General features: G+C 39.5%; 1 protein-coding gene across 4 annotated transcripts in view; it reads left to right on the forward strand.

Moving 5' to 3' along the window:
- ldb2a (LIM domain binding 2a) overlaps positions 1–21195 on the forward strand; it is an 89318-nt gene that overhangs the window by 46848 nt on the left and 21275 nt on the right. For all 4 annotated transcript variants that reach the window (XM_018687645.2, XM_018687644.2, XM_051072530.1 and 1 more), the window contains exons 3-4: positions 8529–8701; positions 19382–19504. In XM_018687645.2, the coding sequence (XP_018543161.1) occupies positions 8529–8701; positions 19382–19504 (296 nt within the window). The remainder of the gene's footprint in view (positions 1–8528; positions 8702–19381; positions 19505–21195) is intronic.

Raw genomic sequence — 21195 nt, forward strand, 5'->3', positions numbered from 1 at the left:
ACCACGTTAATTATTTGTAAATTGCATGTTTGGGTACACATTACTTGAGAGGCATATGCTCCTTGTCGTGTTCGCCCAAACAAGTGCCAGCTAATCTGTATCTCTGGAGTGCCCCGCGTCTGAAGACGGGCCAATCAGCTCAGTGCAGGGAAAGGAAAACACATGAAAAAGAAAAGAGGGAAAGAGTGAGGGAGAGAGGACAGTGAGGGAGAGAGAGAGAGAAGTGGGGTGAGGTGAAGAGGAAAGAAAAATAAATAAGATCCCCAACAAATATTCTTCATCTCATCTGGGCTCCATGCGAGTCCCTCTGCAGTTATTTGTGTGAAGTTTTGTTTGGCTTGTGCTCTGTTGGTGAGTGTGAAATCTGACTGCCCATTAACAGATTTTCAGCATGGGCCTACGACATAGGACTGCTGGGGCGCCTTTTTTTAGCACTGAAGTGACTGATCGTGTTCGTAATTTTCTCCCTGTGGAGCTTTCCCTGTCCATGTTTCATACGTCTTCCATGTTGACTCCTTTTTTACAATTTCTTTTCTCTATTTTACCTCATTTCTGTTTAATTTGTGCTAATGTGGTGCTTTTGTGTGGAGCTGGCATTGTCCTCTCCCACTGGCTGAGTGGTAGAAACAGTTTCTCTGACTCTAGACTGTACAATCTGCACCTGTTTCCTTACCCACCATGCACTGAAGCAGTCAGTTGATTAATCAATTAGTTCATCAACAGCAAATGAATCAGTGTCAGTTAATAATTAAAGCAAAAATCCAAACAGCGTCTGAATTGAATATCATTGGGGTTTGAACTGCTAGCTGGACAAAGCAAACAATCTGATGTTGGACTCTTGTTGGGCTGCAACTGTTATTTCATTGTCAATTAACCTGACCGTAATTGATCTGATTATTTGATTAATCATTCAGTTAATCAAGTCACGGTGATTAATAGATCTGAAAGCTATTTATTTTATTTTAACGAATCAAAAGTTGAAAACCTAAATATATTTACAATATATACATATTTACAATTTACAGCAAATTAAACAGTCAAACAGTGAATATTTGGCAGTTTTGATTGATTGTGTGACTAAAAAGATGAGTTAGAACTCATTTAATCAAATTATTCCATATCAGCTTTTGTCAGAAGACTAATCTATTAATTATTTCAGCTCTAGACTTACTGTATAATGGGTATTTGTTTGGCATGTGATGGGATTTTCTTCACCATTTTCTTACATTTTACAGACCAAACAATTACCAGATTAAAAAACAACAACAACAGATAAATCATGTATGTATCACCTTGCCTGAAAAATGTTACAGTGACCACACAGAACAGTATTTGCATGTGGATATTTGGTCAGTTAGGGACAGACCCACTCTTAATTACTGGGTCTGTATTTTTTGATCAGTTAATTTGTGAATATGGTAGAGGTGCAGTGCAGCAAACAATACAGAAGTATAAAAGATTATAACAAATTCTGAAATGCACCTGAAACAACAATAGTTTATTCCAATGGGGGGCATGCCCGTTCAACTTGAGGGGACACGTACCCACGAGTATAATTCAATTTGGCTTTCATAACATAAGTGTTTCATAAGCGTTTTCATAATGCTTTTTGTTTGACTTTGGAAACAAAGTTTCTTCTCTGTATTTTTCTGGAGAGGGTATTTTGTTGTCATCACTTCATAGACTTTAGGTTTGTTTAGGGCTTTACTTTGTCTCTATTATGTATAATTTTAGAGACCTTATAAACCAAAACACATGTAGGACCAACCAGCACCCGTATCAACTTAAAATGTTTGATTAATTGAAGATGATTGATCATTTCTGAGGCCAGGTAAAATTTTTAAAAGGTTGGGTGTTACATCACCTCCTGGTTTGATCAGTGCGACAGCCAGTGTCCTTAAAAGTGCCCTTGAGCAAGACATTGAGGCCTGCTGACTTAAAGCTAGTGAGCTACGGCGTTTGCTTACAATACAAATATGCAGAAGTGGGAGTCTAGAAAATATTTGAACCTCAGCCTAGAAACTATCTGAGAGAGAAACACAAGACCACTGTGCTTGAAATGATCCAAGACTTGCTAGCATGGCTACCATTACATGCTTATCTATCACTCTGTCATCCCGGGCTACGCACACTGGGTTTTATTAGGACAGTTTTGGTTGAGAAGACGCAACCAAAACTCCTGCATGGCTTGGTGAGGTGGGCAAGAAGCAGATCTGCGTATCACCTGAGCATCCCGCTCTCCTCCTCCCCCCTCCAACTCCCTCTGTCTCTCTCTCTCCTGCCATCTCACCGTCTCCTGCAGTCTCTCGCTCCTATTACCCCTCAGTGAGTCCTCTTTCCCTCATTGACAAGCTTATTTTTTCATCTTCCCTCTGAGTTTCTTCCTTCTCTCTCTCTTTCATCCCTCACTCATTTTTTCTGTCCCAATCCCTCCACCCCACACCTCCTCCCCCAGCCCCCCCTCGTCTCCTCAGAGCTTCACCGCATTAGCAGTCAGCTCCACTCCTAGACGTACTTTGTTTTTCAACCGTGGTGGAGACCGAGCGAGGGAGGGAGCAAGACAGAGAGAGAGAGAGAGAGAGAGGAGAGAGAGAGAGAGAGAGAGAGTGCAGTGCAAGTAATAGAGGGAGAGAGAGAGAGAGAGCATCATTTACACAGTCATCCACAGCGAGCGGACCCTGCAGCTCACCCTCCCTCCCTCCCTCCTCTTCCCTCAGCCACTGCTCACGATGCCAAACATTTTATGTGTTATTTAGTCATGCCTGACTTTATCGAATTTGAAAAACATGCCAGTCACGGGTACACCCTCACCCCCTCACCACCCCCATACCCGACCGCCAACATCATCCTCATCTCCCTCTCTTTCTCTCTCTCTCTCTCTCTCTCTTTCTCTCCCCCAATCGAGACTCTACCATCTAGGTCTGACCTCAAGAGCCTCTCGAGCCACTGTCTTTGGGGACATTTCACTTCTAAATGAAGTTTTATTCCCAGGCTTCATTCCCCCCACCCCTCTCCTCCTCCTCCCCCCTCCACACGCACACACACCTCCTCCTGACCACCCACCCACCCCGGGGGAAGGGGAGAAAGAGCATAATTCGAGCCAACAGAGTGTTGACTCTAAGATGGATTATTTCGGCTTGAAATCAGAGGCCATGTGCTGCTGGATAATGTGGCTGTCCCGATTTTTTTTTCTAGCAGTGTTCTAATGATGGAGATTTGACGGGCAGGAAAATGCAGAGGAACAGAGAGACTTGTTCCACTAGGCGAGGAATGAGAGGCTAAAGGAAATCCCAACATGCTCGCCTTCATAATCCCAAAGTCAGGATTTGTGCTTGTTTTGTTTTTGCTGTTATTTAACAGTCCGGCATAGCTCAGTGGGTAGACCAGGTCACTAACACTTGGCAGGATTAGAGGTTTGATTCCCAGTTGAACCAATGATGCTAAAAAGAAACAAAACAAAGGGAAAATGTATTTTCACTCACTGTGTTTTAAGGGTTGCTAACAGTGCTTGTCAACCTTCTTTTTTTACCTGACGTAGTCCACAGCTATATTAGATAAGCTAGTACCTCTTCATCAACACCTCATAATCCTACTTTGAACTGGTTTTAAACTGGGTGTTATTTAACACTTTTCTAAGCATGTGGTGGAGAAGTGATAGAACTGACTCAAGGTTGGTGGGACTGTGAAGCAGCTTATTAAAACTGGTAGTTTATTAGTTATTATTATAAATCCTCCTCATATTCCTGAACACAAATTTGTGGATGTATTGTTTTTTTAAACTATATTTTTTTGGGCTATCTAGCCTTTGTAAGATAGGACAGTGAAAGAGAGACAGGAAATGGGGAGAGACATACAGCAAAAGTCCTACCAGATCGGGAGTTGAACCAGGGACTAGCTGCTCAGGGCTCAAAGGCCCATGCGGTATGCGGCCCAACCATTTGGCTATGGATGTATTTTTTTTAACCAAATCATAGTCATTTGTTCAAATTAGCCAAGCTACTCCACTATCTTTCCATGTATCCCCTGGTAACTGCGAAAGTGCTCCCGTGAGTACAAGTACCTCTGGCTGGGAATCACTGATTTAGGCAGCATTTCAGACTGACATTCAGCCCTGCATAAAACAACACAGCAACCATCATTTATTTGAATGAAGCCATTCTGATGATGCAGCGGGATGCCAGCACAGAAGGCAGGAGGCAAAAAAAAGAAAAAAAAAAATAAATAAATAAAACAGGTTCATCCAAAAAAATAGTTGTACCTGGCTTAAATTTACCAGAATGAAATGTGACAATATTCAGGAAGGCGCTGCGTTGGCAGCACAATTCTGGTAGAGCACTGTGTAGCATGAATGTTGTATTTCTGATGTTGTCCTCAGGACAAAAAATAAAACAGCGGTGTTCAAGATAACTTTCTGAAGTTGTTAAGTCCTGTCTCATAGTATTACAAACCACTGTGCCATGTTTGCGCATCTGATAATCCTGCAAACACATGGACCACCTGGATTACATTTTTATGTCTTGCTGGTACCTGAAGCAGCAAGTCCCCAACCACACTTAAAGCAGGGCCATTTTTTGATTGCCCACTTAAAATACTGCATGATCACTCTAGCTCACAGCTGTCTTTAGATGCAAGGGACACTGGTGTACTGTAAACATTATCAGTGTTTTGCCAAGCTGTCTAATCCCATTAGATCTGGGCCACAAGATGGCATGACAAGTAAAATTAAAAATGTAATAATTTTTAAAAAAAAACTCAGGTGGGATCTAAATATTTTATACATAAAAAGTTTTCAGCCAGCAGTAAAATTGTCAGTTAAAGACAAGACAGTTGCTGGTTGAGATCCCCTGTGCATTTGAGTGAATGAGTAGCACTTTCCCCTCCAGTAACTTCTGGCCCTGCCCTTGAGCAAGTCAAGTCGCTCAAGTGGAACTGCCCAGTGATGTTTGGATGAAGCCTGTGGTTGCACTGTAGCTCTCAGACGTGTTTGTGTGTACGAGTTTGATGCAGGGTGGAGCTGAAAATGAGTATGTGTTCAGCAGAAATCCTATAGCTAGAGAAATAATGGCTTGAAAAAAACAGGCTCTTTTAAGGAAGAGTGTCTTGCTAAGACGTGGTGTTGGAGATGGTATGGGTCGTTCTGCAGATTGGGTCTGCACAGCTGCTCAACAAGTAACTGTAAACTGCAATATTGAGCTCTGCAGTTACCAGAAGAGGCAGGAATTTTTTTTTTGTCCCAAGTGAGAGCTGTTTGACGCAGCTGTTCTCAGTTGGTGCTGTGCAGAATCCCTGATCTACATATTAAGTTGTGCATTGAAGACAATCTTGCTTTATATTCTGAGTAAATCCTGTGCATTAACATCTCATTTTTCACTTTCGACTCACTTTCTGTTTTCCAAGCACTGAAATAAAGCTGTGCCCACACACTGCAAAATGTCCATCTTAACAAGGCATGTAATGAAGTATTGACTGTAATCACACTTTTCTTTAGAACCAAATCAGTTAATTGATTATAGATTAGTCAGTGAACAACAGTTTTGATCATCGTCTAATACTTTTACTTCACATGTTCAGCAGAAATGCCACAAAGTTTGGTGGTTCCACCTTCTCAAATATGAATATTTGCTGTTTTTTAATACTCTGTGAAAGTATTCAGTTTGTATAGACCAGACAATTGATCAATTACTGAAGAAAATATGCTACAGAATTACACAGAATTCAAATGAAAATAATCATTACTCACAGTCCTGCTTTTCTGAAAACAAGTGACCCAAGAATCATTTTGCAGAATAAAGTCACAGCGTCTTTTTGGAGTTTAAAGCATCTCAACTTGATTTTTGTGGGTAGAGGACCTGTAGCAGGATTTCAGGCTCTTAGTGGGATTTTCACTGATGTTGCTGAAGTAAAGGAGCTTTAAGACAAAAGAACCTGTGAGCTATAGAGCTAAAGTTTGGGCGTGATGGTGTTGCTGTTAAACACAGTGTTTTGTTATGTTTTGGACGATCCTGTGGGAAATTTCATTTTTATTTTCATTTTCAATTACCTTACAGCAGGCTGTTAAGAAAATATACCGTTAATATTCTCGGAATTAAAAGTTAAAAACTGAGAAGGAGAGGCAATTCTGGACATTGTTTCATACTGTACAATACATCCAAGTATTCAGGAATCTGTATTTTGCACACCATCACAGTGCATCCATAATGTAATGGGAAATGTTAGCCTCTCTGTGTGTATCATCCATTCTTCTCCTTGAAGCCAGCTAACACAGAAGAGATGGAAACCAGACGAAGCCTGAGGGCTATAAAACACTGAAGACAATTTCTCCCTCCCTGACTCCTCCTCCAGTTTTCATCATGCAGCCCGTTCGTCGTCTCTGTAGGCTTCTCCAGAAAGTTTGCTCTGCAGAAGTTGTCCATCTTAATAATTCAGTTTAATACTAAACTCAAGTCATGGAATCATATTATTCTGAAAAAATATGTGAAAATACTCTCCTCTTTCCTGTGCAGTCTCACTCATTTGAGGAATATTCAAAAGCGAGTGTGTTATATGAAGTGTCATATCTTGGAAGAAGTGGATTGAGAGGCTGAAATTCATGATATTGTCAGTTGTTTCAAGAAAATCTTTAATCTTCAGATGTGTTGGGAAGGGCTGAATTTACCTTTGCACTGGGAGATTTATTTGACACTTGTTTCAAGGAAAAAAAAAATCTGATTCAATTTTAGAATAAAGGATTTGGGTATTTCTTGGACGGTGAGCAGCTTTCCTGAAGGCAACCTGGTATTCAGCGCATCAGTGAATCGATAGGTTTCAGGACAATCCAATAGATTCCCTTAATCTGAAATGTGCTTATTGTATTGAGAATTCTTGATTCATAAATTGACCACAATCAGCAGGACAGCTGCTGTTCGATAGCGTATGTTTAGCTGCGAGTTCATTCAGATTTCTCATAATTACTACAGGACTGCTAAAAATACTGTAAATGATTTGTGTGGGATTATTGCTTTTAATTAGCCTGGATAAGGGAAGAATATGAATGAATGCCTGCTCTGTATTCTAAATTTGGACATATTACATGTATGCTTTAAGGATTTAGCAGCTGTTCTCATCCAGAGAAATTTCAAAAGGGCAAAAAAAAGCTGAGACTCCTTCATTAGCAGTGTTACATCCAATCAGCTGTAATGAGTGCAGAGGTTAAAGTCAGATCAATAGACACCAGACTTAACAATCTTTCCTGTGTTCCTAGAATGATTTTGTACAATGGAAAAGTGGTCAGATAGGAAAAGTAGAACACATCTTTGCTTTCAAATATTTAATCAGTTTTATTCAGTTAAACATCTGATCGGTTTCTAACTCCTACAAAGAACTTTTGACAGCCAATAAAATGTGTATCTTGATTAATGAATCTGAAGCAGATGTCCTTGTCCAGCAGTTTTTTGTTATTGTGCCTTTCTTAGCTTATCACTTTTTTCATTTTGGATTGCGTTCTCTTTAGTCTCTTATTTTTATTAACTTTAACTTAAATCTGCCATCGAATGATTATCTGTTCTGTAATGATCATTTGATGAATACAGTAACAGACAATAAATAAAATGACTATTTTTATTACTAGTCTTAACTTGAAGTGTGTCTCTGGCCTGGATCAAAAACTGTTAGGAACCGAACTCTGGCCCTGAATGCCTCCTCAGATTCATACCCTTTATTTTACTTTTTCTTTGTTTAAACAGTTTTGAGTTTAGGTCACAGTTTACACTAATCAAAGGAAAGTTCTCATGCAGCTCTTGGGTTTAGATAATATTAAACATTTGAGATGTTTTACGTCATTTAATGAATTACAAATAGGTTCATGTTAATTTTATCTTAAATTAATGGAAGTGTCAGTTATTTTGGGAAATAATATATTAGCTTTCTTTACAGGAGTTAGAAGAGAAATATCCATACTGCTTTAATGTCTGTGAGTTAAGTCTGTAGCACTGGAGTCAAGAGACAGCTAGGTAAGGTTAGCAAAATGACACAGCTAGCCTTGCTCTGTCCAAACTTCAAAAATACACCTATTGCAGCTCCTTTGGAACTCCACAGTTAATTATTGCATTTGTTTAATTTATACAAACAGAAATGTAGAAGTAGTTTCCTAATTTGTTGTTTAAGAGCTTAAGAGTTTTGGACATAGCTAGGCTAGCAGTTTCCCTCTTTCCACTACTCATGATAAGCTAAGCTAACAGCTAATTGCACAGACATGAGAGTGGCATCAGTCTGAAAATGTCAAGATAATCCTTCAAAGGTTGTAGAAGTACTGAAGCACATGTATCATATTGTCATTAGTGGCAAAAATTTCAAACAATATACAGACCTAAATCATAATATTGTTATATACAGTAACACAATTCTAGTCATTAGTGGTTCTACAGTAGTGGCAGTATTTTATGCTGTCACCATCTGTTGGCCATTAAGCCCAGTATCTCCTCCCCACATCATTTCACGTTTGGTCTCCTTCTATATTTAGCAACTCTGCCCTCTCTTTTGTCTCCCTGCAGCGATCGGCCGGACGTTGATCCCCCGTTATTTCAGCACGGTGTTTGAGGGAGGGGTCACCGAGCTCCACTACATCCTCAAACACTCCAAGGAGTCCTTCCACAACTCCTGCATCACCCTGGACTGTGATCAGTGCACCATGGTCACCCAGCACGGGAAGCCAATGTTTACAAAGGTAACACCTGACCCCGTGAGCTTCTCCCGCCATGAATAATTGATCACAAGCTATGGTAATGGACCAAGTGAGGTGTTTAACTGGTTAAAGATCAAATCCATTTACAACCTTTGATTCTTTTTTCCTTTCATTTTGTCCTTGTGTTTTTCAAGTCATACCTGGTGGCTTTACTGTCAGATAAGGGAAGGTCTTTGTCTATTTGCTGAATGAATTCTAAAATGATGTATTATCTGCTTAGTTTGTGTACATCTCAAAGGTCTGCACCCAATTTCTTAAGCAGTGGATCTTTGTCAGCACATTTTGTGCAAGATTGCATTGCAATTTAGTCAATTTTGAAGGTTGACTTTACCCTAACTCCACTTTTTTTGAGTTAAAATAGTGAAAGGCAGACTTAGTTTTTACAATTTCAACAGATTCTCGTCACATTCTATAGTGTTTATTACAACAGATGTATATTTTTCCATCTTTTCTAGAGAAAACCATGTTATTCTGTCCTCCGGACACTTGGTGTTTGTGTGTGTGAGTCTAGGTTTGGATGCATTTTTTAAACTTATCAAGGGGGTGCATTCAAGCTGAAACAGGCTGTTTAAGGCAGTAAAGACAGAAATATACTACCTACAAATTAGGACTCCATGTAGAATTTCATGTTATTAGCTTACTTTACACCAATAAGTACAAGTACAAGAATCATATTATGTTGAATTCTAACTAGAAAATAAAAACAGCACTTGCCCAGACTAAATACTGTATCTGCAGTAACCACTGTTTAGATGTTAGAATTCCTGTGGGGAAATGTCACTCACTCATATTTACCCTCTTCACATATTAGCATTTTCGCCTACTCCTAGACCCCTAAAAATCCACCGGCATTTCTGCTGTTAAAGGATGTCGACTGAGTCTTAAGCCCCCGGGTACTCTAAAGGCAAAGCTATGGGGACATGAATAAGATCTTTGAGGAGTATGGTTTAGTTTGCAGCACAAGTGACACGCAGACAGAAACGAGGAAAGCAGAGGAAACACAAATTGCGCAGGTGAGATAATCCAAACCTGACACCGAGGTCTTCGGAAAGCACTGAAGCTGAGCTCATCTGCTTTTGTCTTTGGGGAGAGAATCCCCCTGTGAGCTGGAGTGAATATCTGCCTCGCCACAGTCTGATCCAGATGGCTAGCTGACTCTTAGTGTTCTTCTGCTGACTCTCTAAATGAATCTGAGGCCAGATACCTTGTCAGCGCCGAGCAGCCGAGCTAAAGGGATTCCATGTTCCCTGTACCATGAACCCCAAGCTACAGCACCGGACCGGATTGTTCTGACATTAAACAGCTATACGCCCTCTTGTTTTCAGGACTCAACATTATGCACTCACTCTGTGTGTGTAAGTGTGTGTGTGTGTAGTGTGCAGAGTCTGAAATTAACTTTTTGGCTGACCTGCCAAGGGCTGTGAGACTAAAAAGGGAATTAAAGAAACATCATGGCGAAAAAAAATCTCCATTTTAGCAAGTCATTTTGTCTGTTATTGAGATCCAAAATCTTATTTTCTCAAAAGAAATGAACAAAATGTGCCACTGGGTTGAGATTATTTTTTACCACTTTTCAATACAAATGAACTTAATTCAAGAATTTCTTGATATCAGGTGTCATTTTTCTTAACAATAAGGCTTATTTATGTGATGGTGCCTTTTCCTGTCTTGCTTTTAGATATTGAATCTCACTTTAAAAAAATTCTTCATGCAAGAGAAACAGCTCCAGCAAAAAATAATTTTACCACATCTTTCAGATTTTTCCTCTTGATTCAGTCACAAAAATTAAGACTAAATGATCTGACACAGATGTGTTTGTACTAAGTGGTTCACATTAGAATTTATGGTGTTTTCTGGCAAAAATCTATGCCAACTTCTAATTGTTAAATAACATTTAATCATGTTATTTTGGCCAATTTCTTTATTTGCCAAAACCCATAACCCACAGAGCGTCTCTTAGATTTAGTCATTAAAGAACTGTGACCAAGATGTACTAACTGGGACATTTTACAAGCTGCAAAATGTTTTTTTTCAACTTATCGGCTGACTGATAATGATGCAGTATATCTGCTGGATTCTACTTCATACTCACGTACAGTGAACCCTATTAAAACCACAGTGAAATGGAAGTTGGAGCATCTTTGTCAACCAAATGTCATGCATTTCAAAGTGAAAGGAAATATGTGGATAGGGTATAATTACTGGGGTGTTTTAAATCCAGTCCTTTAGATTAGATTGGACTCGCAAAATACAGGACAATAAGGAGCTGTAGGGGACTTCTGGGCCACATGTTTTAAGATACCCTGTTACACAAAACTCTTTGGAAATGTCAGTTTTTCCCAACATCCAAACACACCTCTGACTCAGAACAACTCTCTATGAGCTAATGGTCCAGTGCAGTTTCATATAATGAGCAGAGTTAGCTAGTCACTCACATATTCATATCATATTAGATAAATTATGTACACGCCTCAAGTTGAGTCATCAATAAAACAAGTTTTACAGGAAGAAAAAAGAGAGAGATTGTGATTTAAAAAACACTTTAGCAATGTTTTTGGAAATGTATTTGGTAACACACTAAGAGATAATTGGGAAATTCACGCAGATACACAGGATTAGATTTTAGAAAATGCATTTTTTATTTCAGTGTACCTTTAATATTAATGACTGGAAATCCCATATGACTAATATGGGATTATGGTTTGATATTTATCTTAATGAACAGGGTCTGCACAAAGAGTTTATAGACCTTTACATGTAAGAAACTTTTGTGTAGTGTAGCAAGACCTTTATTTAGCAAAGTCAAATCTTATCATTGTTTCAGATGTGGCAGGTGTCTGTTGACATGTGTATATTTACATGCATGACTGCCTGCTCGTGAGAGGAATCCTGAGGTCATACCTCTGTTTCTGTACATTTTTAGCAGAGGTGGTTTTGTATTCATGTAGTGGTTGGTGGTTGGGTGGGGGTTGGGCATGTGTATGTGTGTAAAATGGTCGTAGGTGGATGAAGGGGCTCTTTGTGTGTTATCATATTACTAAATGAGTATGAAACATCCACAATAAGGCACACAGGAAATGTCTTTTGATGTTGCTCATGTTTGTTTTTTGTAAACAAGCCTCACCAAAAATAAGAAGGGGGGGGAAAAAAAACCATAATATATTACGAGTGTCCGATATTAACCGAACAGAAACAGAAACAGAATGGCTCAGGCCCGGTCAACAAAAAGCTAAATTTGATGCTCGCAGCGCTGCTCTCTTTTCATCTTCACCTAAATTGGATGAGAAGAATTAATTCATTAGAAAAAGAAAAAAAAAAAGAATTCCAATAACTGAGCGTGTTCTCCCTGAGCTCCCAGCAGCAGCGAGCCTGCAGCTCTGGAGGCCCGAATCTCAATCAGCTCTGCCTCGCCTCGCTTTCCTCAACCACCACCACCCTCATCCTCCCCCATCCTCCTCCACCCCCCTTCCTCCTCTCTCTCTCATTCCCCTGCCTGACTCGCTCATTCTTTCCCTCGCTCTCTCTACTCCACCGCTCCCTCTCATCCTCCCCTCTTCTTCTTCTCCTCAACCACCCCCCCAACTACACCCTCAACGCACACACATGCACACACACTCGCATCCTTCATCCCTAGAGAAATCATCCCCAGCTCCCAACTCGCACTCTTGCTCTCCCACTCTCTCTCTCTCTCTCTTTCTCTGCCTGTATCTGTCTCTTTCTTTGCTTGTCTCGCTCCCTCTATCTCTCCCTCTTTTTTCAAAGTTTTTAATTCAGATTTGCTTTATTGGCATGAGCACATTTAAAGAATAATTCTAGCTCATTACAACTTGGGTCTTATTTTTGTACAGTAGTTTTAGCCATTATTGCTGTCATTAATAACAACACTGTAGTGCAGCCTTAACAAGTTATTTGCTGAGATCTGGGATGCTAAAAAGACGTCATAAGAGGGTGAGAAAAACTGGCAGTTAGATGATCTTAGCTTAGTTTAACATTAAGGTCAAGGGTAAAACAAGAAGTCCAAGGCTAATGCCATTGTGATCCTTAATGTAAACATACAACGTTACACTACAAGGAGTCAAACATCCCCAAAAATGGTATAAAGAACTATATACAGTGCAAATTCGCACTAGAATGGGAAGTCTACACTTCCATGTCTCCTACATTGTAAGCCTTACAGTAATTTGACCTTCTTTTTAGAGCTACCCAGGCTAATTTGAAGGAGAAATTGAAGGGGAACGGTAAAAGTCACCCATCACCCAAATTCTCATCATTTCAGTTCACAGGTTGGTTCAACAATGAGCGCTGTTCCTGCCACAGTTGCGCACTAACACAATTTTCCTGTGCAATGAGGGATTATTATTGACATTTCCACGTGTGCTCAGTTTCAGTCTTACTTCCAAAAAAGGTGGTTGATATGAGCTGTTCCCAAATTTTAAAACAGGGGCATCCATTCATAGAGATCTTTCAACATGTATCAGCTTCTCTGTGAGCTGTATTTACAGTGACAAGTCATAAAATCACTTGTTTTTATACGTCTTGCTGCTGTGCATCTGGTAAACCCATGTTCCAGAGAGTGTTTAGCATTGCTATGAAAACCAATTCAATTGAACTGGATTTAGCCCTGTGAAGGCAGCAGCTTGCCACACAGATCAACATACACACACAGTAGATAGGGAGGCAAAACAAGGAAATATCAGCCAGCAACCATAGGCTATCAAGTCACCAGTCTCATACTAAACAGGATTTTTAATATGGTATTAATATGTTTATTACTTACTTCACCCACGCTTGAAAGCATAAATGTAAACTTGTGGCTAATTTAAATGTCTACTGAAACACTATAAAAATCCTAAAGGCACCTCCAGGGTGCTGCACTTAAGGAACCACTGGTTGAGAATCTGCCCAAACTGTTGCCTTGTTTACATTGTGTCTGTTCATCACCACCTGTGTTTCTTGTCCTCTTGAACTTAATTATAATGATATATTGCCAGGCTCCCAGATCCCAGCAATAATCCAGGTGACTACAGTGCTGTCATAGCAGAGAGAAATGATGGATAAACCTATAAAAATAAGACTCAAGTTGCAGTAAATTTAAATTATACATAAAGGTTCATAAAGGTTTCCAAAACAAAGATGACAAATGATTAGTAGATTACTACATATTGTACTACAATGACACAGAAAGAAAAATGTAGAATTAAAAAACTGAATGTGATAGTAATGAGGAAAACCACTGAAGAAACACAAAAGAGGGCAGATTGTAAAGGAGTTCAACACAGTCTCATGTGCTGTGTTCCTGCACTCCATCCATCTCCGTTTCACTGCTCATTGCTGGGGTGCTACAAACTAACGAATGGGCGGGGATGGCAGGGTGCTAAGAGTGGGCGGTGTTTCTCCAGGTGCTGGCAGACAGTGTGTGCTGGGTTCGCAGGGTGGCGAGGTGTTGACAAGGTGACACGGGGTGCCAATTTGACCAAAAGCCCCCAACCTCACAGCCGCCCCTGGTATCCCAGCACTTCTGTTCACTACCCAGCAGGCCTCGCTGTCCCTGACCGGTGTGTATTAGCTCGGAGGGCACGGCCCTTGTTACCGGTGCCCAGTTGGGGGTTTCTGCATGCTGGGAGGCGAGCAGAGAGCAAAAGGCAAGTTCGTGACACGGTGATCGCAGCTCAAGTGAATTTAATTCTCTGAGTGGATTGTGTTTTTTTCAAGGAATTGACTAGTGGATGTGTTATCAGCAGTGTGTGTTTTTCTGGGCTTTGCTTGGATTGTATCCAATAGTTTCTTCAAATTTCAGGCACGTTTGAATTGTCACTTGGCCATACTTTTATATAATTGTAGATATTCAATTATATCTACGCAAGTCCTTAAAATGCCACTTGTCAAACCTACAGTAATTGCAAGGTACGAAAAATAATAGCAGTGATTCAACACTATAACATGGCAGTCAATTAATATCGGAGGAGCTGAAGGTTATTAATGCCTTTTATTATGAGATATGCAGTATTCATGACTTTTCCTGGTGGATGTAAATAGGATCAAAGTTGATTATGATAGACTCAACTATAGCAACAAGCTGCTGACAAATAATAATACTGTAAATTAACATGACCTTGTATTTATAATAAAATTAGAGTACTTAATGCACATCTATTCTTCTCAGGTGTTCCTCTAATTTAACCCCATTGTTTGGTTGTTTGGTTGGATGTGGCAGCCTGTGGTGGTTGTTGTTGTTGTTGTTTGTTTATTGCCTAACCAAGGTCTAACCAAGGTCTAAAATGTAGCTGCTTCTTTAATACAGTTTTGTGCTGACAGTGTGTGTTCACCACTCGCTCCAAAGGCAGGTGGTTTTTTTTTGTTTTTTTTTAGATTATTAGATTATATACCATTCCTGAATTTGAAATATACTCTGCACTATTTCAGGTAAATTATTAAATGAGGTCCTTGACTGTGAGGTTATTGTCAGTATAGTCTGACTTATGCTGGATTTTTGAGGATGATACAGTCAGATATTGACACTTGAGACATTTAAAAGAAATCTGATAACACATTTACACACATAAATACTGATACTGTATATCTGCAAGAAGCTAATATCAGCCGATATATATCAGCCTGGCTGGTTTATTGGTTCAGCTCTAAGTTGTCAACTCAACACATTTGCTGTAACTAAACATATTTACAGTAGCATGCTTCACTTATTCATATGTACAATAACCATAAGTAACAATAAATGCTGTGAAGTTAATATTAATGTCAGGCTCCTATATCTTTACTGATGCAGAGGGTCGTGTTGAGTTACAGTATTATAAGACATGTCAGCACCTTGTTGCTGTAATTGAAGATATTTAGTCAACTTTGATCCGATTTATATTCACCAGAGGCGGTCACGAATGCTCATAATAATCGATTTAATGACCTTCAGCTCTCATGCTGTTAACTGATTGTCATGTTAGGGTACAGTATTGAATAGTGTCTCAGCAGCAGGATGCTGTTATTCTTTCTTGCTCTTTTGAGCCGGAGATCCCCTGATCTCAGCCCCGTTGTGTGGAAGATTTATGACCCTGCTCTTAAATCAATGAGGACTCTCTGTGAGGGGCTGTGCCATTTAATGGACCGCTTTTTAATTCAAGGGGATTTTCCTCCTTTTAGTTTTCATAAGGGAACACTATTTAGTTAAAAGAAAAAAAATTGGTTGCAGCCATTGTGAGAAAAAATATAATTTAACCAATTGGCTTTCACTATGGAGAAATAAATTGCTTTGTATGATTGAATCTACACTGGAATCTGTGGAAAACGGCTGCCTTGGTTGCATTTGTGGTTAATATATCTCTGCACCAGTGCCACTAAGACAAATTCCTGCACATTTATTGCACTTGGCAATTAAAGCGATTCTTATTCTGGCTCTGATTTAGGCCATTTGCCAATTTATGTATTGGTTACAGAGAGGCAGGAAGCTTGCAGAGAGGAATAAGAGCAATAGTGGAGGCAATGCTAAAGACACAGTTGGCACTATGGAAAAAGAAATCAATAGTGCAGTGTTGTTTCACTGTAGGCTACAGCACCTGGAAAGCATCAGAAGACACTGGCTCACTAGTAAACACAATTCAGGTTATATCACTGCTGGTGGGTAAATACCGTAAATCTAAAGGCGCACTCTTAGGAATGATGTAAAGAATAACTTACTTCCTCATACATGCCAAAGTATTTTGTCTTTTAATAGGTTTTAGTGGCCCATAGGGCATAAAACTCATCCGCTACATAATGACCATGATACATTTCATTACAAAAAGGAAGTGAAAAAGTTGCAGCTGTATGTTTTTTACACCATTCTACACCAATTTGAGTACTAGTGGATTAATTACAACATTCGTACTTATAATTCAACATGGGCTGAAAACCTCGGGGTCAATGATGATTATTTTAGAGCCACAATATTGGGAACATGTAGAAAATGTTCCTGTATGTAAATGTGGTTTTAAGTGTTCTTTCTTTTGAAAAATAATGAATATCTGTGGTTTTATAGCTTCTTTCAATAAACTCTAAAACTCATAAAAATCCTACCGCTGCCTTCTGAAAACCATGCATCTCCAAAATGTCAACTTTTCATGAGTTAAGAAAAATAGTACTGTTATTAGCTTTGTGATAATGCTTTTTTTTAGATAATGCAGTGGGTTTTAAATGGTTTATTTATCTTAAGAAGTAGGAGAATTTTCTCAACACATAAAGGAGCATTTAATCCTTCTATTTATCTAAAAAAAAATTCAAGATCACCAAATTTAGAGATACATAGCTTCCACTGGACAGCAATGGTTTACATCTGCAGTCTGAGTTCTGGTGAAGACATTGTTTTGATTTTGTGGGTGTTACAAGTCGTGACGCATCCTGTCACTTTCAGTCTGAACTCTGGGGTCAGCTGTTGGACAAGCTGCTTTAGGAATTAGTAGAGTAAATAAAAAATGAAATAAAGACCATTTTCATTGTCCATTAAACACCAAGGATTATTTCCAAACATTGCTTTAGTCTAATCCACACTTATCAAGCTCAGACAAGCCCAATATCAGACCACACAGCACATCCCAGATGTGTTTTCACATAAAAACCACTGTATCAGCACTGAGTTGTGTCTGTCATTGAATGGAAGTGTTAATTTTCCAGAACAGTATGTTTCTGTTTTCACAGCAGTACAGAGACAGGCCAAGAGGTAAGAAAACACATTAAGAATTATTTGGATAAAAAAAAATAAATAAGCGAAATGACATTAAAAAGCTATGAATTATACACGTTACAATACTTTCTATTAAACAAGTGACTTGTGCAAATATTCATGGACAGAGATATAGTAGTGTAACTCTCTTCCAACTCTTGCGGCTGTAATGTGCTTACTATATATAAGTATAGGTATATATAAGTATCAATAATAAATAGAAAAGTGTTTGTGTTATTTATCCTAACTTAAATCATATGATTGTGGTGGACAAAATCAGACTGTATCAGACTGCATTAGTTCTATCTAGGTGTACCTAATAAACTGACAACTGAGCGCATATTATAATGTATTAAAGTATCTAGTGTAATTCAGTTTTATTTGTACAGCACCAAATCACAACATACATTATCTCAAGGCACTTGACAGATTATGGTAACCTAGAGAGAAACTCAACAGTTCCCACAATGAGCGAGCACTTGGCAACAGTGAAAAGGAAAAACTCCATATAACATGAAGAAACCTCCGAACTGCCAGGGTGGGCAGCCATCTGCCTCGACCGTTTGGGCTCAAAGGAGAGAAAGAGGGGAGAGTGGGAGAAAGAGGAGAAAGAGATAATAATGACTAATAATATGGTAATGTAAGTTATACGATGCAGTGTAATACAGTATTAGATATGTTACTGCTACTTATACTACAACTCCTGTAGTAGTAATAACAGTGGTAAAATGCTGTAACCAGCTTGTTATGATGTGAAAACCAAATAAAGATGTCAGCAATGGTTGTGTATTTTGTGTATATTAAAAGTGCACCCCTGTGTCTCTCAAAAGTTGCTGCCATTTGATCCAGTCAGACCTTAATAGTGATAATAATAATGATGATGATGAAAACAGATGTCACCTTTTGTTCATGTAGGGGATATTTTACTGTGGAACAAAACTCTCTATACGTCCTCATTGTAATCTCGGTTGAATAACTCAGGAAACGCACCACCGCACAAAGAGTGAGAGCATTATACAGTATCCACATTTTCAGTCAAGACAGCAGAGAAGCAGCTCTGCATTCAGAGGTTTTTTGGAGCAGTCGAGCTTCTATTTATTCTTTCTTTCTTTCTTTTTTTTGTTACTGAGTGTGTTGGAGTTAGTGGTGGAGCACGTGACCAGCAGGGGTAGGTGGGTGGGTGGGAAGTGGGGGATTGTTGGAGTGGGGGGTGGGAGGAGTTGGGGGGGGGTGGGTGCAGTATGGCCGCTAGCCTCTTTCTTGTTGATCCTCAGGAGACCATCTGCGCTGGGGGCATTGATTAGAGTGTGTCTGGTGGGATTACATCTTTGCCGTTGCCATGCCAACTAATCAGCTGATTTTTTTTCCCCTCTCTCTGTCTGTCTCTCCATTTCTCTCTCTCTCCTCTCTCTCCCTGGTTGTCACAGCAACGAAATACGGGAGAAGCGCAAGGGCCCCGGCAAGCGCTGAATTCAGCTAAAGGGGCGAAAAAATGTTTTTTTCCCCTCACTGTTTCTCTCTCTGTCTTCCTCCCGCTCTCTCTCTCTCTCTCTCTCTCCATCCTCCTAATTGGCAACTCTCTCTGACCTGAAGTTCTTTTGTCTCTGGCGTAAACACACCCCTCTCCAGATTACGTTTATTTTCACATTTTAGAAATAGCTGGATGGTTGAGAGGCCCAAGGACAGATGCTCTGAATGAGGGAAGCGAGCAGAGTAAATATTGGGAGCATAATAGCTCGCTCCATGCTACAAAGTCCTTGAACAAATTCCAAAACGGAGACGAAACCCTTCCAGCGTTTTTTATCAAAATCACGCCTGGCCAATAAACACTGATTTCTTTTTTGTCTGCGTCCAAATCAGCTGACGGTTGCCTGCCAGCTGGTGAAAGATTACTGAAAGAGATATCAGGATGAGGAGAAATGTAAAATAACACTAACTATGTGATCTTTGTCCAGGTTTGTACAGAGGGTCGTTTGATACTGGAGTTTGCCTTTGATGATCTGATGAGGATCAAGACGTGGCACTTTACCATCCGGCAGTACCGAGAGCTCATCCCCCGCAGCATCCTGGCCATGCACGTGAGTGTGACATCATTAACACGCGACATAAAAAAACAACCCATATCTGCCCGGTTTTGGTGTCACTTTTTGAATCCTAACGAGGGTCTCCACACTCTGCCAAGACACTTTTAGAAACTATTCATGAGCATATGAAATTTAAACGCCAACAAAGCAGTTTGGAGGGATTTTTGCAAACCAATTTATTTGCAGACATCAAAGGCCACCGAGGATAAAAAAGGTCCTTGTCTGAAAAAGGAGAGAGAGTGGAAAAAAAAAAAAAAAACAAGGTCGAATGAATAATCTGCTTAATTCCACTAAGTGTAACACACATTTAGTCACTGGAGCTGCGGAGTGTAGCTAGAGTTAGCAGAAGGTTTTTCTGTTTTCTAATGATTTTGAGCTGAAACTGTATGATATAGCACTGCTGTTATGGGGAGGAAAAACACATAAAGGAAGCCATATTATGCGTATACTCACACTGGCCCCAGTTTGGCTTTTATATGTGTGATGAGCCCAGGGGTTACAAGACTCCCCAAACCCATTTTCAGACGTACACCTCTTTACATAAATGTGATGGCAGTTATACAAGTCGGTCTCTTGTCTGAGGGTCGGACCTGTTATCATAACACGTCACAAGACTCATTTGAATGTGATGAGGAATTGTTTGCTTAATTAAGATCACTTTAACAATTTTCCAAAATATCATCTCCTATTCTCAAAGAAAATAAAACACGGCCGAACAGTGTATGTTACTGTTACTGAACCCTGGCTTCTGGAGCCAGAAGTACTGTCGCTGTAACAAACACACCAAACTTCATTTAGAATTCTTCTTAGTTTCCTCGCCAAATATTGGGGATGAACACTGTTTATTTACTGACTTGTAAGTCTTTTTAACTGATTTACAGTTCTGCATTATTGGAGGGAGATCGTACCCACTCACAAAAGTTATATAGAGCAAGAACAGGGGTTCAGGCCTACCTATTACAAGTCAGTAGACCATCAAAATGATTTTGAAGCTGTTATTTAAGGTGAAATATTTAACGTTGTTTTAAAGGTGAACAAAGTAAAACATTTTACATACAGCTTATGATCAAATAGAAATTTGCCAAGAGTCCCAGCTGAACATCTTGTCATTCTACACTTGTGCACTGTTCGACTTGTGCACTGGACTATGATGGACGAATAAATGATGAAATCCATGAGAAAATTTAGTAGGAGGAGAAGTGGGAGCAAGTGTCCAACGCACTCACGATGGTCATTAATTAAAGCTTCAGTGACAAAATCCATCAGTAATGCAGCCTGCAACAGACCACAAAGCATATTTCTTTTTTGTCATCATTAAATTTGTCAACTTGCTGCTGTTTTGCAGCAGTTCCTTTTGTAGTATTGTGTAGATATTAACTGTAACAGGTAAACCAAGTCAGTAATGTTATGTATGCTATGTCTGAAAGGGGATTTGGTAAGAAAATGCAAAAAACAGCAGTAATATATAAAATTGCTCTTATATGAATTTCTCAGCAGTGATATTCAGTAGAGTTGCCACACTTGTATCTCCTCCCATTTGCTTGATAAATAAAATAAGATTCTTTCCCTCCACATTTTCTATTTACCCCCATGGAGCTAAAGGTGTGTGTGAGAGGCAGCTCTGCCTGTACAGCCAGCTTTTTTCTTTTTTTTTTTTTTGGCCAAATCTTCATATGAATTTCACT

The sequence above is a fragment of the Lates calcarifer genome, linkage group LG8, assembly GCF_001640805.2.
Source record: "Lates calcarifer isolate ASB-BC8 linkage group LG8, TLL_Latcal_v3, whole genome shotgun sequence".
Taxonomy (NCBI): domain Eukaryota; kingdom Metazoa; phylum Chordata; class Actinopteri; family Centropomidae; genus Lates; species Lates calcarifer.